The sequence below is a fragment of the Bos taurus genome, chromosome 28 (assembly GCF_002263795.3).
Source record: "Bos taurus isolate L1 Dominette 01449 registration number 42190680 breed Hereford chromosome 28, ARS-UCD2.0, whole genome shotgun sequence".
Taxonomy (NCBI): Eukaryota; Metazoa; Chordata; class Mammalia; order Artiodactyla; family Bovidae; genus Bos; species Bos taurus.
Window position 1 is genome coordinate 45,022,102 of NC_037355.1, and position 27,281 is coordinate 45,049,382.

The 27,281-nt window shown below is 51.2% G+C and overlaps 1 protein-coding gene across 5 annotated transcripts in view; it reads left to right on the forward strand.

Annotated features, from left to right (window-relative positions):
- The first annotated feature begins 319 nt into the window (after positions 1-319).
- The window catches only part of CXCL12 (C-X-C motif chemokine ligand 12), a 29,206-nt gene continuing 2,244 nt past the window's right edge, over positions 320-27,281 (forward strand). Inside the window, exons 1-4 of one of the 5 annotated variants that reach the window (XM_005226615.5) lie at positions 320-452; positions 4,428-4,545; positions 6,919-7,005; positions 9,593-15,614. In XM_005226615.5, coding sequence (XP_005226672.1) covers positions 392-452; positions 4,428-4,545; positions 6,919-7,005; positions 9,593-9,686 — 360 coding nt within the window. In that variant the 5' untranslated portion in view covers positions 320-391 and the 3' untranslated portion in view covers positions 9,687-15,614. 5 annotated transcript variants of the gene reach the window in all.

Sequence of the window (27,281 nt, forward strand, 5' to 3'; positions counted from 1 at the left end):
TCCGTCTGCATAATGGGAACAGTTACCAGCCCTGTCTCCAACCCTCCCTGGGCACTGGCTTCCGACCTGCTGCAGGTCGGATTTCCAAAGCAGGACCCAGTGCAACTGAGAGGTCAAAAACTGGAGCGCATCGCAGCCCCGGGAGCATCCAGCGCTGGGGCAGGGGTGGGAAGGGAGGGGACAGGGGGAGCGGCCGGCTGGGAGGGACTCCGGTCCAAGCCCCCGGCCACAGCCCGGATTCAGCTCCAGGCCCGCCCCTCGCCGCGCGCCCGCCCCGCCCCGCTCTCGCCTCTAAAGTGCCGGGCGCGCGCCTCCTGCCGCCGCACTTTCACTCTCCGCCGCCGCATCCCCTCCGCGCCCGGCCTCGGTCTGCCCGCCGCCGGCTAGTGCCATGGATGCCAAGGTCTTCGTCGTGCTGGCCCTCGTGCTGACTGCGCTGTGCCTCAGCGACGGTGAGTGCGCCCAGCGACCGGGGCGTGGGCAGGCGCCGGGCGCCGGGCTCGGCGAGGGCCCCGGCTCCTCTGCCCCTGCCCGAGCTGTCCCGAGCGAGCGCAGCCCGCGCCGCTTTGCACCCCGGAGGTTGAGGCAGCCCGCTTCGCGGGGCGCACTCCCTGGGCGTACGGTGTTCGAAGTCCCCCCAGGGACCCCGCTCCGAGGCTTCGCACTCCGCGACAGGGCTTGGGTTCCGGGACGCGGGAGCAGCCGCCGACCTCGGGCGGGCTGCAGAGCTTGGTCGCGCAGGATAGTTGGGTGCGAGCGCGCCCCGGGCGCTTTCGGAGTCGGCTAGCGAGGGCGCCGAGGTGTGGAGCTGAACCGGGAGCCGCGGGTCCCCGGCCCTTGACCACCCAGCTCCCAGATTAGTGCCTTCCGAGCGCAGCTAAGTTTCCAGAGGCGAGTGGGCTCCGGGGCCCCGCAGCGCATCGCACCGGACATGCGATCTGCGGTTCGTGTTGGAGAGAGCGCTTTGCAAAGCCTGTCTGGCACCGCGACTTGTTTGTCGTGGCGATGCGATCCTGTCAGCCGCGGGGCGTCCCATTTACGCGAGGCCTACCCTCTTTCTGCACCCACCTAAGTGGGGCTCCGCGGGCGTCTCGTTCCGAGCAGCTGTCGGGTTTGAGCCAAACGCCTGGCTGCGCTTCCGTACCCGTGGTGCGGTCTGCAGCCACGCGGCGAAGCGGGACTCGCACCCAGCCAGTGCCTTCCCTGCCTCTTCCTGGGGTCACCCAAGAGAGACCCAGGCGCCATCCGGGTCATGCATGCTCCTACCCAGTCCCCCAAGCACACCTGCAGACAGGCGCCTTTGTCACCAGCCGACTGAGCTCTCCACCTCGAAGCGAGCTGAGCGCTGCTGCAAAATTCAATCGCCAACGCCTTAGGCCACGGGGAAAGGTGGTGTCCCGTTTCACTGTGAGAGGGAGAGAGCGTTTTTTCCTTTTGAGGCTTAAGAGAAAACTCACTGTCCTGTTACAGGACACCGCTGCTGCAAAGCAAAATAAACCATTGCCTCTGAACACACAAAACAAAACCAAGTCAGCCTGGTCAGGCCCTGCTGAGAGTTCTTGGCTGCGAAGTTTCTAACCAGTCCTGCAGAGAGGGTTGAAGAACACTGAGATCTCCCTGCAGCTGAGGTCAGTTTGGGGGCTCAGACCCTGGAGCAGTCAGCTGGGTTTGCACAGAAGACCGCAGGCTGCATTCTCCATTGCTGGTGACTGACCACCTGGGAAGGGTTCCCTACAAGTGTAGCAAGTTGCTGGTCAAAGCTACAGTGGTACTGCCCCCAAAGGAAATTTAGATTGTTGTTGTTTTTCTGTAAGGTGAAAAAGTAACCTAGCCTTTTCTTTACACAGTCCTGGCCCCAGGTCATGGGGAACGCTCTGGTTTGAGGCTGTTAACAATTGAGTGGTTTGGCTAAAGTGGAGGTGTTACCATCCAGCTGTTGGAGGAGGAAATGGTGCTTCCTCTGGCTGCCACCTCCCCTGGGGAACTGCAGAAATGACTGGAATGCAGGGACCCAGGTCTTGGAGTCCTGGGCTCAGCTGACCCTGGGGAACGCAGAAGGAGTGGGGGCCTCGTTCACAGGCTCCTCCTAGCTCTGAGAAGTGCTGGTTGCTTGCCCATCTGAGTTGCCTCTTGGCAGTTGAGTGGCCAGGTCAGGATGGTCATGCTCTCCTTGCATGCGTAGGTCAGGAGGCACTTTGTGACCACCGAGAGAGGGTGCTCACGCTGAGTCCCCATGTTCAGGCTCTGGCTCTGGCTTCTACCCTCCTTCCGTTGCTTGACCTCAACCACAAAGCTGGGTCCCTGGATGCTCTGGGCTTCTGGGTCCCTGGATGCCCTGGGTCCTATTCCCAGGCTTGGTTGGAGGGGCTGACTCAGGAGCTCCTGTCTCTGCATTAGTGTGAAAGGACTGCTGTGGAGCAGAGCCCAGTTCACCAGATGCCAACTTCACCAGAAGCCAAGTTCACCCCACTCCTGGGTAACATCTGGGGCAGTCAGGCCTCTTGCCTGTACATATGCAAAACAGTTGGAAAAGTTAGTAATATTGGTGAAAAGCTGGCAGGACGGTCAGTAACCAGGTGGACACAGCACCCAGCTCTCTTGGTAAGAACACTTGGGGCTCTGTCACTTTAAAAAACCTGTTGAAAGTCTCCACTTGATAGGCAGGCAACTGGGTCCTGGGAGCAAGAATGAAAAATTGCCTTTGAAGGAAATGGATAATCCCAGGGGGGTGGAGAGGGGAGAGGAGAAAAAGAGAAAGCTTGTGTTTTGAGCTCAGAATGGGCTCTGATTTCTGGCCTGATCTCACTGCTTGGTTAATGGAGTCCAAGCCGCGTCTGGGGGACGGGGGCAAGGAGCAGCCCCCACCACCCACAGCATCGCCCCAGCAGCTGTCACGCTGTGCACCTTCCAGCTTGATGCTCTGGGATTGGGACCAACGCTGCCTCACCCCTGGGACCCACAGTCTGGTTCTGCTCAGCTGGGACCTGGTCCCAGGACACTGACTAGGGGGACTTTGACTCTTCCTTTACTGAGGCAGCCCAGCCCCCAGATCTAGGCCACTTTCCCAGGTGCTCTGGTTACAGAGCCCTGCAGACTTCTGCAGGGACCTGGTGCAGTTGCTAAAAGCCTGGCCCGGCAGTGCCTTTCTGGAGTCAGCCCAGGCGTAAACCTGACGGCTGCTCCGGGCTCCCTAGCGCCACAGTCACTGAGCACCTGGAAACCAGGCTTCTTCTTCCTGGTTTTCAGGGAGTCGAGTTTGATCTTGGGAGGGGCCAGGTGGTCCGCTTACCCCTTGACTCGGTGGCCATGGCCTCTCAACTAAATTCAGCCTTTAGAAGAAAAAAAAATGTCCCTTGCTCATAAGCTTCCCCAGCTCTCTTGCCCCAAAGCATGGAAATTCAGAACCACCAAGAGGCTTCTGGGAGCTCTGTAAACAGGCAAACTTAAAAAAAAAAATCTCTGGACTAAATATTCTCAGACATACATTTAATCCCTGATGAAAGGATCCACAAATTCAAATAATTTGGGGTATTAAGTAGGGCTTGGATAAAATCTGCAGAAAATGCGCACACAGACACACACACACAAATCCTAGGATCCACTCCCCCCAACCCTACCCGCACCCACTCCACCCCCCACCCCTGCCCCTGGGCTGGCAATTCTAGACTTACAGGGTGAGCCGTGGGTTCTGCAGGAGCCTTTTGCTAATTTACACTAATGAGTGTCAATTATGGCATTTTGCAAATTGGTGGATTGGCAAACAAAGATGGAATACAACCCAGGAGGCTGGAGCATCCTTGTGCTGCAGCCCTGCAAGTGCAGGGAGAAGGTGGGCCCTCGCCTGCCCTCTGGGGATTCCGAGGGAGGAAGCCAGTTGGGAATTCTTTTGTGGTTTGCCTGAGCTTAAGGTAAATGTGAGGGGGGAGAAGACTGCAGGTGGGGGAGGGCAGCATTCCCAGGGAAGCTGCAGTGGCTTCTCTGGGGGAGGAGGAGGAGGGAGCAAGCCTGGAGCCTCCTTCTTCCTTCTTGCTTTTCCCTGAATGGGGAAGTCTTACTCAGTAGGCCCTGGAAGAGTTGATTTTGCAAAGAATAACTGGGAACCTCAGTGCCTTGGGCTGAAACAGTCCTCTCCTGTAATTCATGGCCTTTATTTTGAGACACAGGAGCAGGAGGCTTCTTATGTTAGCTTCCCTACCCTCATAGGGTCTAGCCTCCTCAGGTCCTTCTGGCTTCTTGCCTTGTCGAAGCTGAGCCCAAGCCCACTCAGAGCTCCCTGTGTGGCCCAAGGTGAAGGTCTCTGCCACGGGGCACCCGTGACTCCCTAGCAAACCACCACCCGATCCCTCGGCTGCAGACTCAGTCACCCTTGTATCCCCAAGGCCCAGCAGGAAAATAACAAGCTGCCTTGTTCTCATTTCCCTTTCCAGCGAAACCGGTCAGCCTGAGCTACAGATGCCCTTGCCGATTCTTTGAGAGCCATGTCGCCAAAGCCAACGTCAAGCACCTCAAAATCCTCAACACTCCAAACTGCTCCCTTCAGATCGTGTAAGTCTCAACATCGTCCTCCAGAAACGGGCATAGTGACATCATCCTCCAGAAACGGGCATAGTGACGCCTAACCTGCAGACGCGTTAAAGCTAGAGAAGTGACACGTGCCGAGTGTCCAGCCTCGAACCCGGCCTGATTAGCGGCAGCTGATATTACCACCAGGAAGGAGTTTCAAAAGCTGCTCTTAGCCCTGGTGCCCTAAGCCTGGGTGCTGTGCTCCCACAGGTCCTTGCCTCCTCTTTCCATGCTTCCTCCCTTTAGTTTAAGAGATGGGAGCACATTCAGATGCGCCCCTTAGACTGGAGGAACATGAACTTCACCAAAGTTTCTTCTGCTGAAGTACAGTAAATTAACCAGCCCCTTGCTAGTAATAGTTCTACCAGTTTCAGGGTTTTGGTGCCCTCATTTAATGCTTTATCACAGCACAAAATCACAAGACCCAAATGCAGCTGAAGCCATCATTCAACTGTTTGGTGAAACTCAAAATCACCAGCTCACTTAACTGCATTTTCTGAAACCCAACACACAAGGTTTTGTTTTGCTGCTGTTGATGGCAGCTGCTAACATTTGATTTCATTCATGTGGGGAACGAGACGCACCAAAATCACATATGCAGAAGACAAAGATCTCTCCTGGAGTGCGGGAGGCTGGGCCGGGTGCAGAAGGAAAGCCACACGTGGGTGTCCATCGCCCAGACCTCCAGTGCCCCCATGTTCGTGTGCTCACTGCCCTGAGCTTGGCGGGGGATGCAACAGGTGGAAGAAAAGCTACCTGACGATGTTCCACCCAACAGCAACTGGTTTTAGGTTTGATTCTTCTTTGTCTTTTTTTCCTAGCCTTTCTGCCTTGAATGTGTTTGTCATTTACACTATGTTTTAGGGCACTAGGAGATGAATTTTTTTCTTTGCTTGTAATACAATACTCTGTCATTTGAGAAGTATTTAATCAGATATTAACTTCAGTGAGGATGGGCCACTCTGCAGTGGAGACTCTGCAGGTTTTCCTGCCTGGGACTGCATCTCGAGCTGGAAGAAGCCAGAGTCCTCAGGTCTGTGTGCACAAGCACAACATTAAAAACAGCAGACCCCGGAACTGGACCTCAGTCCCCCTTGCTCTGAGACAGGCTTCTGCTCAGCTCGTTGGCTCAACAGGCAGGCTGTGTGAAGACTCCTGTGAGTGTTGGCGAGCCACTGTGCTGGCCCCAGGCGTCCTCACGGATGCTGAGTGGCTGGGGTGTGGTAGTGTCCTCAGGCTGCTTGACATTACCTGGTACCAGGGTTTTATGGAGATCCAGAGAGAAGTCCAGGCTCTCCTCCAGGAGTCTTTAGGGAGGGAGGCTATGAATGGAGGTGACAGGGTGCACACCAAACTTTCAGAGAACAAATGAGACCATGAACACTCAGTGAACTTGTAAAATCTCTCTGGAAACCATTTTCTGGCAAACTGCCGACACTTCCTCTCCCTCACCCCCTTCCCCATCCTCACCCCCTTCCCCATCCCTCAGCCCCTTCCCCATCCGTCACCCCCTTCCCCATCCCTCACCCCCTTCCCCATCCTCACCCCCTTCCCCATCCCTCACCCCCTTCCCCATCCTCACCCCCTTCCCCATCCTCACCCCCTTCCCCATCCTCACCCCCTTCCCCATCCCTCACCCCCTTCCCCATCCTCACCCCCTTCCCCATCCTCACCCCCTTCCCCATCCCTCACCCCCTTCTCCATCCCTCACCCCCTTCCCCATCCCTCCCACCCTGCACCTGTTGCTCCCTCTACTGCACTCTCACCTCTCCCATCCCCCAGACTATTGCTCATACTTCTCTGTAGGGCTCCAGGCCCCAGGCTTACTCCTAAGTCTGTCTTCCATGTACTGTCAAGATGATCCATCAAAATACAAATCTGCTTCTGCCACCCTCTGGTTCAAAGTCCCCACGAGTTCCCATCACAAACAAAATTGCAGATAAAGCCCCTCTTCTTTGCTCCTTACACCTGGCCGCAGGCTTCTTCAGGGTCCCGTCTCTCCAATCCCTCCACATTCTCTCTGCACTGTCACCCCCCTGGAGTATTTGCGCTTACTTTTCTCTCCCCCTTTACTTGCCCACTCCTACTTATCCTTCAAAAGCCAGCTCAAGTGTTCCATGTGTGAGTTCTCTCTGGACTCCTTAAAGACCTTCCTTCTCTTCCCAGTGTCTCTGGGGTGAAACCTGCAGCGTGGCTAGCATTGTCTCCCTAGCACACCTAGAGTTCCTTCTGTGCCTGAGCCGGCTGGGAGGCTCCAGTGGGGTCCACACCTGGGTATCAGGTGAGCAGTGGCCCGGGTCACAGCCGTGCCCCCTTCTGCTCAGCTGCATACTGTCGCCTCTTCTGTTTTGACAGGGCAAGGCTGAAGAACAACAATAGGCAAGTGTGCATTGACCCGAAATTGAAGTGGATTCAGGAATACCTGGACAAAGCTTTAAACAAGTAAGCACAACAACCAAAACGGACTTTCCACTAGACCCACCCGAGGAAAGCTAAACCTGAATGAGATAAAAGGGCAGAGGTGCGGGGGAGGAAGGGTATGCCTGGGGCAGGGCATTGGCCTGGGGATGGGCGTGAGCTTCGCCCGGTACGCAGACAGCTGCATTTACAGCACGTGGCACAGTGCTGCAGCGTGTACTCCTCCACACTCTTCACGTTGGCTGTTGTATAACTGGGGTTTTTCTAAGAAATTATATCACCCATCAGCAGTTCCCAGCAGCCTGTTACCTCGTGATCATCGTAGTCATCATCACTCATTACCCTTTTTTCAATTGATAATTACTTCAAGCTCTGTATTTGGTTTGTTTTGGAGATTCTCCTTTTCTCCCCTGGGGAGTCTGAGCACAGTCAGGTGATGGCCAAGCAGGGAGCTGAGAAAAGCATTCTTCCTCCAGACGCTGAGGCTGGGAGGAAGGCTGTGGGCAGCTCCGGCAGGGGAAGCACTACTAGAATGACAACCCAGATCTGGCCGGTGCTCGGCAATGGCCGCTGCCTTACACCTCCTCGTTCAAGCTCAGTGATTAGAGGAGAGCTCCACGTAGAACTGCCATCACTGGGGACTGTGCTCAGAGACCCTCTCTGGATCATTCCCAGCCTCTCCCTGCTTCCCAGAGCATGCTTTCATCTTGCTTCTGCTTCTCATTTCTGTACGCTCCCAGCTGGAGGAGGGTGACCGCACGGGCTCCAGCTCTGTGGCCCCCCTCCTCCCTTTGCCCACCCCTCGTCCGCAGGCCCTCTGTGAGATCCTTCTCTGGCCTTCTCCAGAATGGGGCTGGCCCTCTGCTGGGGGTATGAGATCATGTCTCCGCCTTCCCATGAAAGACAGTCTTTGCAGAATCAAATGCAATTTTCAATCTGAGGGTTTCCTTTGAGGAATTTGGTTTCTGTGATTGCCTCTGAAGCCTATTTAGGCCATGGAGGCTCTACAAATTCTGAGGTTTCTGAAATCAGAAGTGAAAAAATAGATGAATAAACGAGACTCTGACCACTAACCCCTCCTCCTGAAGCCACAGCACAGTTTCGGGTTCCAATCAGAAATGTTGGCAAGATGAAATTCCCATGCATAAATGGGATCCACAGATGGGCCTGGTGGTATTTGTAACTTTTTGCAAGGCATATATATATATTTTCATGCACAATTTTTTTAAACGTTCCTTTAGTAGACAAATGTATTTCAAAATATATTTATAGTCAAACAGTTCCTATATTTGAAGTGGAGCCATATGAATGTCAGTAGGTTACATTTCTCTATTATCGTAAACTACTGGCCATTTGTAAAGAAGTATATATGACATATAAGTGTGATCGCAGCTTTTTAATGTTACCCACAGTGTATTTTTTCACTTGTACTAAAATTGTATCAAATGTGACATTATATGTACTAGCAATAAAATGCTCGTTGTTTCATGGTATAAACCTCCTACTGTATGTGGGAATTTATTTACCTGAGCTAAAATCCACTGACTGTCAGACACGGGGCTCACACACGTTTCTGGTAATTTATAAACATAAGCTGGCCTGCCGGTCAGGTGCCTTGCATCCCTTCTGCTGAGTTCACATGGCCAGTGACAGTACAGGGGCCTTGCTCAGGAGCAGGTCAGGTCTGCAGCTCACGCTTTCGTGTTGTTGTTTAAACAGTGGAATCAGTGGTGCTAGTTTTCTGAAGAATAATATTTGACTCACTAATTCCTCTTCCCCTTCCTCCTCCAACCTGGTTCTCCTAACATCCCCATGTAATCTCCAGAGACGCAACCCTCATAATACCCAGCTTTCACATTTTCCCATGTAAAAATCCCATAATTCCAGCCCATGGTTAATATCAAGCTTTCTCAGGATCAGGTGGCCTTACCCCATAAATCATTAAATACCATTCAGCTTGAATCATGTTAATGTGACAGTCAAGAGCCAATTGCTCTAATAAAGTTGCTCTAATAAAATCCTGCTAACCAGCTCTCTCCCTTGCTCTCCAGAACAATCCCAGTCATTACCAGGGGTGTCCACGGGCATCCAGAAAGAAGGTGGGATCGGGCTGCCTTCTTTTTTCTCCTGGATGGTCATTGAAACCTTGGTCCTCCAGCCTCCTTTATTTGATTTGAAATGCAGAGATGTTTAAGATAAAGCAGGCAGTTCAGCTCTGCATTGAGATGTGAAGAAGCCCTAGGAGAGCAGGCTGGGGTGACACAGTCTGGCCCTGGGCCTGCCTTCCCACCCTTACAGATATCAAGCCCTGGTCCCTGTTAGAAGCCTCAGGCAATAGCGGGAACCAGGGTCAAGCCGGGCAATGGGCCATGGCTACAACCAGTTCACAAATATCGGTGTTCTGGAAGCGCGTGTAATGTTTTTTTTGGAATTGGGGGAAATATCTGACTTATTTTAATGACATACTGACAGACAGTACTTTGCCCAGGGGCCTCCAGGCCTGAGAGTAAAGACAGGGTTAAATACACGGGCCAGTTGTAAATATTGCACAGACTGACATGTACTCTTGTTTATTTCAACATTATTAATGGTTCTACTAATTTTATCTAAGGGGGAGCAGAGAAGAAAAAGTGGGGAAAAAAGAAAAGATAGGAAAAAAGAAGCGACAGAAGAAGAGAAAGGCTGCTCAGAAAAGGAAAATCTAGTTATCTGCCACTTCGAGATGGACCGCAGTGCACTCTGCTCCCGGCGCTTTGTAAATTTGCTCTCAGCCTCCTCCAGGGCAGACCCCCCTGCCTCCCGGGGCAGGCTTTCAGACTTCCATGGGGGAGCAGTGCTTTGCCGCCTCTGTGGCCACACTGGCTCCTGTATTTGTGTGCTTTTCAGGGCCCTTCCTGGTCTGTTAAGTTAAGAAGAAAGTAGTTGTGCAGAGATGGGGGTTGGGATCTGTGATGCAGAGCCTGTGTGCTCAGGACTCTATCTAGAACAGCCTGGACTCTAGAATGGCTCAGGGCTCCATCTAGAGTGACCCGGCTTCTCTCTCCAGCATCACCCTGGGCTGATGAGCCTCCCACCTAGCCCTCCACTCCCTCTCTTGGAAGGCCCATGGTCAGGATCGCTCAGAGCTGACACAGCTCCACACTCTTACAATCTGCATTCCTGTCTGAGGGCAGCATGTGGCCACCTGAACTCTGCACAGAGCAGTCTGCTAGCCCAGCAGGGGCATCTGAAGACAGCCAGCGAGAGGCAAGTGCCTTATGCCTTCTTGTTTGGCCCCTGCCTGGGGCGTCCCTGCCTTTGTGGAGGAGAGAGCTGGCTGCGGTCATGACATTTGCAGGTGATAACTGAAACCTTGCCCCGAGTGCCTTGCCTGGTCCTCCACCACTCTGCCATGTGAGGCGGGACTTTTCTCCTGGGCCTGGGATTGTGTGAGTGGCTTTACCTTCAAGCTCAGGTGGGTTTCCTCCGACTATGTGGGGAAAATGGCTGGCAGCTCTGAATTTCCAGAGAGCAGCTGTGGAAATGCTTCTCAGGGAGCCTCTTTGCAGGGCAGTTAATTCGTTTCGTAGATTTTTCTTGCAACGGTCCCGAGTCCCTGAGGCAGAGGAGTTGTGTGAAGGGCCTGTAGCTCTGGGACTCCTAGTGCGTCCCCTCCCCCGCTTCTGCCTGACCTTGAGCGATTAGGTTCCGGGACACAGCTGTCTCAGTCCTCATTCACCAGCCCCCAATCCAACACATATACACACACAGATTTATAGCTGAGATTTCTTCCCAAGTCTCTAATTTGCACTGGGAGGAGGAGGGATCCCAGATGAGAGAAAGACTGATTTCAGTGATGCTTTGGAAAGGGAACCCTTGAATACATACACTATTTTCCCCACCCCCCGTCACACATGGACACACACGCACCCTGCATCCCAGACCCCTGATCATGATTTCAGCACACAGAACCAGAAAGATGACATGGGTGACGGATGGAGCACATGGATTTCAAGCGAAGAAGCTCAGGGTCCCTGCCTGTCCCTGGGCCACGGAGCATTGTGAGCTCCTCTTGTTTTATGGCATAAGAATTAGTCGTGGCTCAGACGGTAAAGCATCTGCCTACAATGCAGGAGACCTGGGTTCGATCCTTGGGTCGGGAAGATCCTCTGGAGAAGGAAATGGCAACCCACTCCAGTACTCTTGCCTGGAAAATCCCATGGACGGAGGAGCCTGGTAGGCTACAGTCTATGGGGTCGCGAGGAGTCCGACACAACTGAGCGACTTCACTTTCACTTTCACTTTCCCCACTGGAGGATTGTACCCCTTAGGGCGCTGTGGCCAAGGACTTTTTACCTCCCACTGCATCCCTTGTATCTGGCGAATCTCCCCGGCCTGTACCCCTCTTGCAGGGGGCGGGGGAATTGGCAGGCCTGCTTCCGGGTGTGTGGGTTGCCCATCTACCTCGTCCTGCCCTCGGTGCCGCTGAAGGCCTCTGGACTGCCTAGGGTTGCGGCCCTTTCTGTGGAAACCAGCAGCAGTGGTTTGCGAGACCTCGGCCAGGGTAGCACCACTGTTACTAAAGTGTCTGAAAAAGTGGGCCAGACACGTGTCTCCGTGCTCCCTTCTTCACACCTCAGGAACAGGTATCTTTGTGCCAAAGAGGGTGACAGGTCTGTTCTGGGAGAGCTGTTTGTCCTGTAGCAACTGTGGGTCAAGCTGTTGCTTCCCTGAGGTGGCAGACTGCTTTCTGCAGTGCTCGGGAAGACAGCACCTGCCACCCATCCCGGGGGCAGCCCAAGCTGAGAGAGTTGCCCCCTGCCCCATTAAGAAACATAGGCAAGCCTCCATCTGCCCTTAGATTACCCCACTGGCCCTGGGGCCACACTGTATCTGACCAGCGGGCACAGCCCCAGCCCCACTGAAGACAGGGTCGCCGTGGAAGAGCTGAAGAGCCGGACCTCCATTCCATTGTGGGTTGAACCGTAACTAGACGGTGCTCAGGCCTCTGCAACCAGGTGCGCATGCGCAGTCTCAGCACGGCCTGGCTGCAGGGGCTCCGAGCTCCAGGACGAACGCGCCGCGCGCGCCCAGAGGTCCTGGGGCTGGGCGCTGTGCGACCCGGGCTGATGCCTGTGCTGGGTTAAGGCAGCGCGCCTCGTCCTGTCGTGTGACCGCTGTGCCATGCCCTCGTTCGTCCTTTCGCCCTGTGCTCGCTGTGCCCACCTGCCCTCTCCTCTTCCCGCCTTCCATCCATCCCTCGCCTCTGCCATCTGTCCCTCTCACTTCAGTCTCCTCGCTCAGGGTCTCGGAAGGGAGAAGTACCGCAGCGATTTGGAAATCAACAGGGGGGTCCTCGGCTGGAGCCGGTCTCGGCGTCTCAAGTGTGCTGCCCCGCCACTGCGGGAACCCGCCTTAATGGTGTCTCCCTCTGTTCTTGTCAACAGGAGGTTCAAGATGTGAAAGGCGCAGGTTGGGTCAGACGCCTGAGGAAGCCTTACAGTAGGAGCCCAGGTCTGAAACCAGTGTTAGGAAGGGCTTGTAGCCACCCCCTGCACCCAGGCAGGGCTGAGTGCATTTCCAAGGGCCTTGTCTCGCACAGTTTGCCTTTACTTCACCATTTGATTATGTAGCAGAATATATGGTGTTTATTTCTCATTTAGTTTGATTATCCAATGTCACTGGTAACAGATAGGAACTTAGATTAAGACCATTCTATTACCTGCTTTGTTGTGTCTTTCCCACGGAACCCCTTATCTGGCCAGAGGTTCCTGAGCCGTGCAGGCTGGAACCCCAGAACCCCAGAGGGAGGGAGACTTGCCCACATCACCATGTCCAGGGTGGAGAGCCACCAGGAGGGGTTCGCACCAACCAGCCTGGGCAGATTCTAGTGAAGGCTGCCCTGTGCGAGTGGTGGAGGAGATAGGTTCTAGGGGGCCAGGCAGGAGGCTCACGCTTCTCTGGGGCAAGAGCAGGGGTGGGCCTTTTTGGTGAGCACCACAGGGCTTCCCTGAGCTGAGCAGGCAGGAGTGTGAGGCCAGGGCAGGGTGAGATGCACCCTTCATCCCGCGCTCTCCTCTGCATCCCATCACGTCCTTCTCATCATTCTCTCTCTCATCCATCATCATGTGTATCCAAGACTGTCTCCGTGACCCCGGAAAAGGACTCTCTCAAGACAAAAGCTTTACTTTAAACTGGGCACCAAGAAGCAACCCAAAAATGTCTCGTGTTACCTGGTCCTGAAATCACTGTGCACATCTGTGTCTTGTTTGGAATACTGTCCAGCGTCCAATCCTGTGTTTTTGTTCAAAGCCCATGTCCTTGGTGCATGCGCTGTCAGTTCCTCGAATGCAAAGGCTGCGTGAGGAGGTGCCCCTTGGGGCCTTTGACCAGGTTCCTGATTAGGGCTGTGATCCATTTGGACCTTGATTTCCCCATAATCACAAAGCCCTGGTTGTATCAACAGAACCCAAGGGAACTCAGTTTGCAGCAGTATGGACCTCCAAGGATGCAGACCCTCAAGGCTTCTATAATTGTTGATATCTCAGAACTACAGAGGATTTTCTCACTGTGGTGTCAGCATTGTCTGGGGAATAACAAAAAACTTTTTTCAACTTTTTTTGGTTTTGAAAGCCTGACCCATAAAATAATCAAAGCTGAACATGAGGATTCCTTCCCAATTAAAATCTAACCTCAGCTTTTCCCCCATTTGGTGACTCCATCATCGGTTACCTTGCACAGTGGCCCCTGGACCTTCTCTGCTGCCACTGTCTTTTTGCGCTTACAGGATGTCCAGCAGGGCATTCCTCTGCTGGTTAGGAAAGTAGCTCACAAATCCTGACATTTAGCATGTTTCCCTTTGCTGAGAGCAGTTTGTAGGGTTGCATTAAACAGTTAAAACTTTCACTTTCTGGAAAGGTAGGCACTTGAACGGTTTTTGCTGGTTTTGCTTTTCATTTGGTCTCACTAATACTTTTCCTCTCTGGTTAAATTTCCCAGTAAGGTTTTTTAAGTTAAGAAAGTAGAAAAAAAAGAAGGGCAAAACCAGGAAATGTATCAATTCACAGGAACTGTAAATAACATGCAGAAAGTATATAGCTGTAAAATAATCTTGAATTGTAGGTGTTCTCAGATTTAATAATCTTTGAGTTATCGGTAACATGTGTTAGGCATTTCCATAAGTATTCCTTTAAATTAGATCTTCACGGTATATGGCAAATCCATCAACCAAACAAAAATTCACATTGTCAAACCAGCTTTGTTATACTGATTAAATAGAATATGGAGGAGCCTTTAATAGTTACAAGGGATACAGAACCGGTTTCAAAACCCCCTTCTGAAATTAACCTGTCACTACAGGGCTCCTGAATTATACATGAAATGACCGAATTATCAGTGGGAGAGTCATTTTCTAAGTAATTCAAGATATTTTAAAATCTCATGGAAAATTTAGAAGCATCTTCCCCTGGAACCCATGAACCAGAACCATTAAGTCTCTTTCTCTCAGAAAATTAACATGGCCCTAAATAAATCTTGACTGCAGTTAAATAAAGAATAATTTTTGTTTCTCCCCTATTGGGGGGGGAATAGATAAGAGGAGAAACTGCCTGGAAAATTATTTGTGTGACAATTCCTCTCCTTGCAGTTGCTCCTAAGTGGAGACTGCCCAGCTAAAGCAAATATGCATTTAAATAGTCCATTTGCACAGGAAAAGGCTCTCTTGATCCCCTTTTGCTTTCAAAACACAAATCCTGTGCATCACTTTGATTAGGGAGTACCCAGCTGTCCCTCCTGATCCAGTGCTGCCCCTCCCTGACCTTCCCTTGTGCTCTGCGCAGCCTCCAGGGTGGTCCTCCACCACCAGCCTTTGCATCAGGACCCAGGCAGGGAAGACGGGGGCGGCTGAGCTCGCAGATGTGCTGCGTGTTGGAATCTGAATCTGTGCCTTGTGTTGTTTGCGCTGTTTTGCCCCACTCCGGCCAGGTGCTAAGACCCCAGCGAGGCTCAGGAGGGGCCCTCTGCTTATCTGCCAGTCCTCCAGAAATAGGAGGGCCAGCTTTGAGGAGAGGGCCTGAGTGACAGAAGGTTGTAGCTGCCCGTGTGAAGTCCAGAGAGCGTAAGCCCTGTCACTGGACCCAGTCTGACCTCCTTTTCTGACGGCTGCCTGGTGTAATCACTAGGAGATCTCTCACTGGGAGTTACCACCTTCCCCCGGTGGTACCCCCTTTTGTAGCTGGATGAGAACTGTGGGGTCCTGATCCCTCTGCATCTTCGCTGGGAAATTTCCCATCCCTTGGAAATATCCCTTAGAAAAACCTTCATGTCCCCTAAGGAGACCACTGACATTGCCAAGTTGAAAAATCCCATAGATTGTAATCCTGCAACCTCGCTGGACTCTCAGCCTCTGAGCAGTGATGGGTTCAGTGTTAAATGTGATAAATACTGTATTTTGTATTGTTTAAATGGCATCTCCCACAAAATGTGAAAATGGTCCCGGAGAAGGCAGCTTCCTGTATGCAGTGTGCTTTTTAAAAAAAAAAAAAAAAAACAAGTAACAACTCCTTTTGAGAAACAATTTCTACTTTGAAATCATATCAATGAAAAGATGTATATGCACTTATAATTTTCCTAATAAAGACATGTACTCAAATGTAGCAGCCAACGGTTTGAAATTAGTGTTACCATGTGGAACTCTCCAGACTTGGTTTTTCTTCTTCAAACCCAACACATGGAGGGGTTATATAATCCTTGCTGCAACAGTTGGTGGAAAACAAGCCATAGTAATAACACTCATAGTAGGCAAGAATTGGGGGGCAGACTTTCATCCTTTAGTCTGCATCCTTAGCAGGGGGGAAGGCACTCCCTCTTCCCTGAATGCACTTGGTTTTGCTAGAAGCCCTTCTTTAAGGCCAGTCAGCCCTCTACTCTCAAAGGATAGTTTTGTGTAAGGGCTTGAGTGTTTGCGTATCAGCGACGGGGAGGGAAACCTCCACTCTGTGTATCTCAGGCTGAGTAGAAGGCAGCAGAGCCTCTGTCCCAGATGGCAGGGCCAAACATCCAGCACTTTCTTACTTTCTGTCCTGCTCCAGGGCTCCTGATGGATGCCAGATGCTGATTCAGCCGGCACTGGCCTGGACACTGAGAACAGGGAGAGAGCCCGACAGATAAACCGGGTCCTGTCCACACAGAGGGCTGTCAGCCTTCCACACTTTCCACCACCTTCTCTCAAGCATGCTGGAAAGGAGATGTCAGCACAAAGGCCCCCGAAATCCTGAGTCCAGAGTGTTCTGTGCTCCAGACTCTCCTGCCCGTAGGCCCACATGTGACTGTCAACCCTGTGCTCGGTACATCCCGGTCATTTATAGAGTGACTGTGATATAGTTACCAAGTTGCAGATGGGCTGGAGGAAGAAGGAAGGATTTGAGGCCATGTCAAGTGGCACCGTGGGGTCCTGGGACAGGCCAGTTCTTGAATCCTGGTCTTCTCTGCTCACTCTGTGACTTGAGACCCTTGCCTGAGTCTCAGCCTCCCCACATAACTCTGGAGCTTAGCATCACCCACACTTGCGTGGATCAGACTGGGCTGGTGTGCATAGAAGCCATCCTGCTCCCCCTCTCGCCCTGATGCTCCCTGGGGTCTACAGAGTTGGGATGAGATCCTGCCTGCCTCTGCTTAGACTCTGAGCAAAGCTTGGATACCAGCTGGAGTTGAAAGCGACCTTAAAAGTTGAGTTTCTCCCTCTTAGCCAACTGATGGGGAAAAGCCTTTTGGGCGGTGTTGTTGGTGCCTTGGGGCCTGTGCAGTGCTGGTCGGAAGGCTCCACCACCAGGGAGGGGCCCACAAGCTAACCCCTGGGTTCATTCCGCAGAATGATATTGACTCTTCAGAATGATGTTGCATTAAAAAAAGAGGTCCACGGCCCACCATGTTTACACAACTGGTGGCCCTCATTTAGCCAGCAACAACTGCCAGGTCAGGCTCATTATCAGGTGGTATGAATACTGTGGGGAGCAAGCCGGCTTGTCCCCTGACTTCACGGAACCTACAGTCAGGGGTGGGGGGGAATGACTTGCAATGACGTGGGCATTTTCGTAAAGCGTGGTAAGTGTAGGTCAGGATTCATCCAGGGGTCAGGGAAGCTTAGAGCACCATCAAGGATTCCCCAAAAGCAGTGCTGGTGAAGCCGAGACTTGAGAGAGGTAGATTATTTCTCTACCTCTCTCAGGGAGGGGATGATCTACTGACCCCTGAGGACTGCCATTGTGAGCCCATGTGGTGTCCTGCTGTGAGTTAGAAATGGGAGCTTATTCTGCCCAGGGCTAAGGAATCCAGGGATCTCTCTCCCAGACTCCCACCTCCTCCTCTGAAATGCACCATATGCAAAACAAAATTCCCAATTCCCACTTTCCCCCTACCTGCCATCCTCGTTTAAGCAAATAACAACCCCTGGTTTTCCCATGGCTCGGGCCAAAACCTTTTAGTTATCTTTGATTTATTGTATTATTTCACAGCCCTCAGCTAAACATTAACAAATCCAATTAGTTACCTTCAAAATACATCCAAAGCCCAGACACCCCTCATGCTCCCATTTTGATCCAAGCCACAGCCATCTCCTGTCTGAACCCCCTACACCGGGCCACTAGCTGGCTCATTGTCTGTCCTGTGGCTTCCTCTCACAGCAGCAAAAGTGGCTGACCATCATGCCCTGCCATGTCACCCCTACCCAGATCCTCCAGTGGCCAACAGAGGTTTACACCTGCGACCCCTGTCCGCTCTGAACTCGCCGTCTGTACTGCAGCCGCACTGGCCTCTTTGACTTGGAATAGGCCAGGGCTGCCCCTGTAGGGGACTTCTGCGCTCGGTGCTCTCTGCCTAGAAATCACATGGTTTACCCTCCTTTCCTTCCATCTCTGATTGCCATCACCTTGTCAGAAATGGCTTTGCAGACCCCCGACCCTGCATAGCAGCCCACCACCTGCATGTGCCCTGGCCACCTTATCCCGCGTGTTCCCATCCGCTGTGCCACCTTCCCTGTCCACTTGCTTGCTGACCGCCCCCGAAGGAGAGGAGTAATACCGCCACACAGGAGGAGAGGGGCCTGGCCTCTTTCACTCACTGTTTGTTCATTGTGGCTGGTCCATAGAAGGTACTCAAGAAACATCTTTAGACTGCCTGATAAATCAGCAAGATGCTAACACATTGGACCCTGTCTTTGTTCATCTCTAAAACAAAGACAGCAATGCTCACAAGACTGCATTCATTTGAGCGCCTGAGGCCACACTGGTAAGTCATGATTTGGACCCAAATTTGTCTCACTCTAATGTCTGTATACGCTCACACACATTGTCTCTTCTCTGGAGTCCTCCTTCCCCCGGAATCTCCACCACAGGACCCACTACAGTGGCTCATTCCCTGTGAGTCCAGACTGAGGGGTCACCCCTCTCCTCAGAGGTCCCTCCTCCTCCCCACTGTAGGGGCCCGCACACGCTCCCTGTGGCACAGTCAGTGCGGGCCCCCGGGGATGAGATCTCTGCTGCTGGTGCTTCATCACAGACCGGGGGTGGCTGGCCACACCTTAGGACACAGCCAGGCCCTTAGAAGAGTGTGATTCCCAAAATCCTGAGCAGAAAAGGACAATCATCAGGGATCCGCTCCGGAGAAATGAGGCTGTGTCCTGCAGATGGACACCAGGGAGTAACAGGCTGGAGGAGGTCTGAGCTCCATGACCACTGGGATTCCCTGACCCACCTATAGGGGTCCCAGTGCCTCTCCTGGCAGCAGCTGGATGCTGCTGGCTTGGCCTCAAGGCAGATGCCGGCAGCCAGATCTAGGCGGGATGGCCGACCCTCTGTGGAGGAGGTGAGGCCAGTGGCCGAGGGCTTGGGAAGGTTGGCATCCAGTGTTCAGCCCCCCTGAGCCCAGCCAAGCCCTGCACTGCAGCTGTGGAAGTCCCCGGAAGGAGGGACCGGTCTTGGTCAGTCTAATAGGCCCCAGATGCAGCCATGGGGTTCTCACCTTGTCCTGGCCTCTTCTTAGGTATTTTCCTGAAGGTGGGAACATCAGCCTGGGTCATGGGGGCTTGTAGGGCTGTGAGGAAACAACCATTCTGGGCATTCCTGAGCTTTTGGGGGAGGTGACCGTCCTTCTGGCTGCTGTGGGAACCCCCAGAGCCATGCCGGGGCCTTGGCACCTGGGAACAAGGCCTGCGAGAGACCAGCTCTTTCCAGTTCTCCCACTGAGAGATCGCTTGCCCAGGAGGCCGAGGGGGACCTGGAGGTTAATGCATTCACCACATGTTTGCTCATGTGGGCAGGACAGAGCTCCCAGTGGGAACAAAGCAGCACCTCGCTCAGGCGCTGTCCATCCTGCTGTTTCCAGGGCAGCCTGCGCTAGCAAGGCCCTGGCACAATTGGTTCTAGACACAGTCTTCTTATCCTCTCAACCATCCTGCGGGAGACCAGCCCTCTCACGCTTGATGCACAAGGCACTAGGGCCCAGCACGGGCCTCTGTGTCGCAGAGTGGGGCTCGGGGAGGCCTGATCCAATTCTGGGTTGTTTGGCTTCAGACAAGTCATCCTTGCCATCTGCAGAGAGGAGCCCCGGGCAGGACTCGGTGGGCGGAGGCTACTGGGCTTCAGATCCAGTTCTGCCCTCTGTGATTCCGGGGTATTTTCAGATCTCAAATGAGAAACCATTTGGAAGAAATGGTGGGCAAACTCTGGCTGTAATGTCAGTACAGCCTGTCAGAAATAGCAATTTTAAAAATGAAATGGCATCAAATGGAAAAAAAAAAAGATAAATTGGAAAACACAAGCAGGCAAACACCACACTTACTAAAGGGAAGAACCATTTGCACGTATGTGTGTTTGTGTGTGTTTCACAATGTCAAATGCAATTTTTCTTGTAGATGGTGGTCACAAGTATACTTACTGGTCCTGTGTACATAAAACCCAGTGGTTAATGGGTCTCACCCTTCCTGAGTACAAGGAAAGAAGTTAGAGGATAGCGGTAGAGTTTCTTGATTTAATAAGAGTTAAAAACAAAAAAACAAAAAAAACCCTTATGTTTCTAAAATCAGGATACATTGACAGTAATGGTATACATCAAATGGCTACTCTTTTTTCTTCCTTTCTTAAAGAAGGCAGTGGCACCCCACTCCAGTACTCTTGCTTGGAAAATCCCATGGATGGAGGAGCCTGGTAGACTGCAGTCCATGGGGTCGCTAAGAGTCGGACACAACTGAGCGACTTCACTTTCACTTTTCACTTTCATGCATTGGAGAAGGAAATGGCAACCCACTGCAGTGTTCTTGCCTGGAGAATCCCAGGGACGGGGGAGCCTCGTGGGCTGCCGTCTATGGGGTCACACAGAGTCAGACACGACTGAAGTGACTTAGCAGCAGCAGCAAAGAGCTGTAGGCTTTTATAAGCAAATCAGTCCTAACCCACAAGGTACTTTTGTGGCCCATGTTCTCAGGTGGCGGGAGGACAGGAGCCAGATCCTGTCATTAAACCTTTCCGGGGAGTCCAGTTCGAAAAGAGTGAGGCTCATGTAGCCCCCAACTCGCCTCCGAAAGCCTGGTCTGCGCTCGGGAAGACACAAGGAGGGAACCTGGAGTCTGGGTCCCAGAAAGGAGAGGGTCTGAATTCAAAGATTCCCAAAGAGGGAAGTCAAAGGGGACATCCCCTGGGCAATCACGGACATGAGTGATGCTATGAAGATGCCCTTTCAGAGTTCTTTTCATATGCCCAAGCAGCGCCAGCGCCGGCCTGTCGTCCCAACAGAATCGCCAGCAGGGTCCTTTCTCTCTCACAATGTCCCAGCTTGAATGATACATTATCAAAGAGTGAATGAGCTTGTGAACTCTGCTAAGCTCACTCCTGCTTCTCCCAGCCCTTTTCTCCTCTGTCTCCTCCTCGCCCTTCAGAAAAGCTGAACAAGACTCAGGTCCCTGTCCCATGTCCTCCCCTGGCCTTCATCTCTGTTCACCCAAACCAGAGCTGCTTTCTGGGGCAGTGGCTCCCTGGCCCAGTGTTGGGCTCCCCTTTCTCCCCAGAGGCCAGGTTCAAGACAGGGCAGGGGGCCTAGGAAGGGGAGAGATCAGAATCCACAGAAGTTTGAAGAATCACTGGACCCGTAGTGAATGCCCGCCTGCCACAGACCACACTGGGGACCCAGGGAAGCCTGTGTACCTCCCCGAGCCCTGATCTCCTTGTCTGTGGTTCCTTGTCTGGAGCTCACAGAGTAGGGTAAAGGGACTGCCCTGGATTGCCCCGGAGGTGGGCAGGGCTGGTGCCTTAGTGCAGGGAAGGGTACAGACCTACCATTCACAGCATCCTTCCTCGTGCCCAACACACAATACACGCTAACAGGTGGTCACTGCAAGGGACGTGATGTTCCTCTTTTGCAAATGAGAAAAGTCAAGTTCAGCACTTTCCTAAGCCATGCGTGTAGCAGAACCTTGAGTCTCTACATGTTTTACTGCACATGCGCGTCACCAGTTAGTCCTTTGCCCTGCGTGTCTCAGAAGTAACCATCAGCCGTGGAGGGAAGGAAGGGAGGTGTTGCGATGGGGAGGGGCTATGGTGACAGGAGGGAGTCACTCTGAGCCTAAAAGGCACTGGACACTCCTCCACCACCCACTGGGCTGGGTGCTGTGACCCTCACGGGGGCTGCACACGTGAGGCATGCAGAAGTGTCTGCTGCACGGCAGCCTGTGACTGACTTGCCCCCACCCAGCCACGTGTGGCCATGGGCTCAGGAGCGTGGATGAAAGACATGCATTCTTGCGTTAAATGAAGAGATAGACCTTGCCCTGAGCAGTCGGCACGGAGGGAGCCAGGGCTACTGTTGTTTAGTCGCTCAGTTGTGTCCGACTCTTGGTGACCCCATGGACTATAACCCGCCAGGCTCCTCTGTCCATGTGATTCTCCAGGCAAGAATACTGGAGTGCATTGCCATTTCCTCCTCCAAGAGCCAGGACAGAGGCTGATAAAGAATAACAAGAATATCAATATAAGGACAGAATGGATGCCAGCTAATGTTATCCATGTGCTGATTAGGTGCCACACTCAGGGCTGGATGCTCTGGATCAGGGACCTCGTTTGACCTGACATACCCAGGAGGAAGGGACTCTCAGGATCAGTAGCAGAGAAGGACCAGATCCGTCCCATCTCTGCATGGTAGGGGTGTGCAGGCTCGAGTTGTGGTTTTGCAGCTCGATATGTTGGGTTCCACAGAGTGCAGCGCTGAGTGGGGGTTCACTTGCCTAGCTTTGCCCCTCAAACCCGCCATCATGAGGCTCTTTCATTTTTCAGAGATGTCTCCTCTGTCCTCCATTTGTAACAAACCTATGTTTTAGTGAAGTGCCAGGCGCTCTTGGTGGTATTTGTCTCCCAGCTGTCTGTGCTGAGGTTGTTCCTTTGCAGAAGACCAGGCTGGGATAACGGGCTGAAGCCCCCCCACTTCAGCTTTTTCCTTGGGCCTGCCTCCAGTGTGCTCCTGCTGGGCTCTTTGAAGTACCCAGGGCAGGGTGTTCTCATGCAGCCCTGGTTCAGGAATTGCTCCAGATTCATATGTTCAGGCTCTGTCCTTGGCCTTAGGGTCCACAGGCCCACAGTCCACCCACCGTGGGCTCAGCCTGTTGCTTCCTTTTTCCCTTCCTCATCTCCATGCTGCTCTCTGTCTGCAGTCTCAGACTCATACTCAGGGACCCCAGCTCCTAGCTCAGTTCTCCAAGATTTCCTATGCACAGGGACTTTGGCCCCTGTTCCCCTGGGTTCATCACCAAGAGTCACCAGCAACTGCCAGTTTCATGGAAATTTCCAACTCCTCAATCTCCATCTTGGGGCCACCACTCACTCATTGCACGAAATTTTAACTATTAGTTGAGCAGAATATTTAAACAAAAGCACCTGAGGTTATGTAATCGCCACTGGCTGCAGCTCCCTGACTTGCACCTCCGGAAGGGTTGGGACAGTCGTGGTCTGGGCTGGATAGAAGGTGCCTGTGACATCTCAGCACACGCAGGGCACATCTGATTATAAGGCTGCTGATGAGGGTGTGGTTTGAAAATAATTTTTGCTCCTTTATCTGTGAACTGAAAATTTTTTCATCTGGATTTCACCATTTCTTAATTTTGCTGAGAGATCACAAACCACAGATCTCCACAGTTTGAAATACGTGTTCTTGGGGGTTCAAATTTCCAATTTTCATCCTTTATCCCCATTGTTCCAGCCTCAGTAATTTTATTTTACCAGCTGTCCTGCCAGGGGTCCCTGGCACCACCTCATGCCAGTGTAACAAAGACAGATCCCTTTCAGTGCAGCCAGATGACCTCCTGAGCAAAATATTTTTTAAAAAATTTAAATAAGTTTCCCGAGTTAAATAAGACAGATAGAGCCCTCTGTCTGGTTCCCTCAACCTAAACCCCCCACCATACAACCTGGTCTCCACTCAGGGGTTGCTTAGCAGGATGTCCAAGGCAACTTGAAAATGACTTGAATCTCTTTTTCTCCCAACACACGCTGTGGTCTTTTCTATAAGAATCAGATCAAAGTGGAACAAAGTGTAAAGTTTCCAGCAGCGACATGCGCCTGTCCCATTGTTTTTCTCTCACATGCTCACACAATTTAGCACCAAACTGAAACAAAACAAGACAGAAAAAGGCATCTTTGGCAGGTTTGGGCTTGGAATTGTGGCAGGAACTAAAATACTTATGAGAAATCACATCTCAGGGACCCAGTCAAACCCAACCCGGATGAGTCAGGACCAGACTAGGAGCAGCTCTGGCCTAATCTGTGACTCTTTGGGTATGTCCCTAATGCTTAGGACAAGGGAAGGCAGGTTCTCAGAACTTTGTATTTCCCATCCAGAAAGAGAAACAAAGAGCCTCGCTGATTCCCTGGACGTGGGCTGAGGAGGTCATCCATAGTAAGAAAAGATATGCAGCGATTTAAGATGAGCCTGAAGAGAAAAACCAAACAAAAATTGAAGTGGATGGAAGAAAAACATGATTTATAAAGTAATATTATTAAACATTTAGTTTTAAACAATGTGAGGATAACCTTTGCAACGGTCTTGAACATTTTTGGGTTTTGGATTCAACTGTCTTTCCTCACAGAAGAATGAGGAGTAGCTCAAAGGTAGGAACGTGTTACCTGCTGGAGCAGAAAGATCAGCTTCACCTTGCTCTGGGGTTCCCTATGTGCTCAGTAAAATTGCCAACCTCCCATGGATCATAGAAAAAGTAAGAGAATTCTAGAAAAACATCTACTTCTGCTTCATTGACTATGCTAAAGCCTTTGACTGTGTGGATCACAATGAACTGCGGAGAATTCTTAAAGAGATGGGAATACCAGACCACCTGACCTGCCTCCTGAGAAATCTGTATGCAGGTCAAGAAACAACAGTTAGAACTGGACGTGGAACAACAGACTGGTTCCAAATAGGAAAAGGAGTACGTCAAGGCTGTGTATTGTCACCCTGCTTATTTAACTTATATGCAGAGTACATCATGAGAAACACTGGGCTGGAAGAAGCACAAGCTGGAATCAAGATTGCCGGGAAAAATATCAATAACCTCGGATAGGCAGATGACATCACCCTCAAAGCAGAACGTGAAGAGAAACTAAAGAGCCTCTTGATAAAGGTGAGAGAAAAAGCTGACTTAAAACTCCACATTCATGCTGGGAAAACTAGTCAACTACCTGTAAAAGAATGAAACTAGAACACTTTCTAACACTATAAAAATAAACTCAAAATGGATTAAAGATCTAAATGTAAGACCATAAACTATAGAACTCCTAGAGGAAAACATAGGCAGAACACTCTCTGACATAAATCATAGCAAGATCCTCTAATGACCCACCTTCCAGAGTAATGGGAAAAAAGCAAAAATAAACAAATGAGACCTAATTAAACTTAAAAGCTTTTGCAAAGTAAACTATAAGCAAGGTGAAAAGACAGCCTTCAGAATGGGAGAAAATAATAACAAACAAAACAACTGACAAAGAATTGATCTTCAAAATATACAAGCAGCTCATGTAGCTCAATACCAGAAACGTAAAAGGCCCAATCAGAAAATGGGCCAAAGGACTGAACAGACGTTTCTCCAAAGAAGACACACAGGTGGCTAACACACACACGAAAAGATGCTCAGCACCACTCATTATCAGAGACATGCAAATCAAAACCACAATGAGGTACTATCTCACGCAGGTCAGAATGGTTGGGATCCAAAAGTCTACAAGCAATAAATGCTGGAGAGGGTGTGGAGAAAAGGGAACCTTCTTACACTGTTGGTGGGAATGCAAACTAGTACAGCCACTACGGAGAACAGTGTGGAGATTCCTTAAAAAACTGGAAATAGAACTGCCATACGACCCAGCAATCCCACTGCTGGGCATACACACTAAGGAAACTAGAATTGAAAGAGACACCTGTACCCCAGTGTTCATCACAGCACTGTTTATAATAGCCAGGACATGGAAGCAACCTAGATGCCCATCAGCAGATGAATGGATAAGAAAGCAGTGGTACATATACACAATGGAGTATTACTCAGCCATTAAAAACAATACATTTGAATCAGTTCTAATGAGGTGGATGAAACTGGAGCCTATTATACAGAGTGAAGAAAGCCAGAAAGAAAAACACCAATACAGTATACTAACGCATATATATGGAATTTAGAAAGATGGTCACGATGACCCTGTATGCGAGACAACAAAAGAGACACAGATGTAAAAAACGGACTTTTGGACTCTGTGGAGAAGGCAAGGGTGGGATGATTTGAGAGAATAGTATTGAAACTTGTATATTACCACACGTGAAATAGATGGCCAGTTCAAGTTCAAACCATGAAACAGGGCACTCAAAGCTGGTGCATTGGGACAACCTAGAGGGATGAGATGGGAAGGGAGGAGGGAGAGGGGTTCAGGATGGAGGGACACATGTACACCCATGACGGATTCATGTCAGTGTATGGCAAAAACCAGTACAGTATTGTAAAGTAATCAGCCCCCAATTAAAATAAATTAATTCATTTAAAAAAACTCCACACTAAGATCATGGCATTTGGTCCCATAACTTCATGGCAAATAGATGAGGAAACAATGGAAACAGTGAGAGACTTTATTTTCTTGGGCTCCAAAATCACTGCAGACAGGGCTTGCAGCCATGACACTAAAAGACGCTTGCTCCTTGGAAGAAAAGCTATGACCAACCTAGATAGCATATTAAAAAGCAGAGACAATACTTTGCCAACAAAGGTCCGTCTAGCCAAAGCTATGGTTTTTCCAGTAGTCATGTATGGATGTGAGAGTTGGACTATGAAGAAAGCTGAGTGCAGAAGAATTGATGCTTTTGAACTGTGGTGTTGGAGAAGACTCTTGAGAGTCCCTTGTACTGCACGGAGATCCAACTAGTCAGTCCTAAAGGAAATCAGTCCTGAATATCATTGGAAGGACTGATGCTGAAGCTGAAGCTCCAATACTCAGCCATCTGATGCAAAGAAGTGACTCATTGGAAAAGCCCCAATGCTGGGAAAGACAGAAGGCAGGAGAAGGGGATGACAGAGAATGAGATGGTTGGATGGCATCATCAATTCAATGGACGTGAGTTTGAGCAAGCTCTAGGAGTTGGTGATGTATAGGGAGGTCTGGCATACTGCAGTTCGTGGGTCAAAAATAGTCGGGCACGACTGAGCGTCCGAACTGAACTGCAGTGACCCGTCCACCTGAGGCCTCCCTGAGCTCCATTTCTGCTCCACCCAGCTTCCCGCACCATCTTCACCCCAGGCTCACCTGTCTGTGTGTCTGTCTGGGGTCTGTCCCGCCTCTGCTTGCCAGCTCCACCAGACTCTCTCCTCACACCACCCCCAGCTGACCCTGCTAGGACGCCCTCTGAGGGCAGCTGCTCGTCTTCATTCTTGTCTCTCTGGAAGTTTCCTCCCATCATGCAGCCAAGTCCAAGTTTGTTTATCTGCTCCTTGGCCAAAGCCTGATCTACTATCCCAGGAAGGAAGGCAGCAAAACTGTCTGTCACCTGTTAACTATTTACAAAGCAGTACTTTTTCTTTGCTGTTGCTCACATGGTCTGAGGGCTTTGCTTTGGTCAATTTGACATAATTTGAATAATGTGCCAAGTTAATATTTCTCTAAACACTTTCATGTGGTTACATTTGCAATGCATGTTACCATATTAACATAAGCCACAGTATTCATTAAAAAAAAAAAATCATTTGGCAGGTTTCATATGGAACACAGTAAGTCCCCCAGGCTATCGGCTGAAGCATTAGGAAAAATGGAACATACTATTTT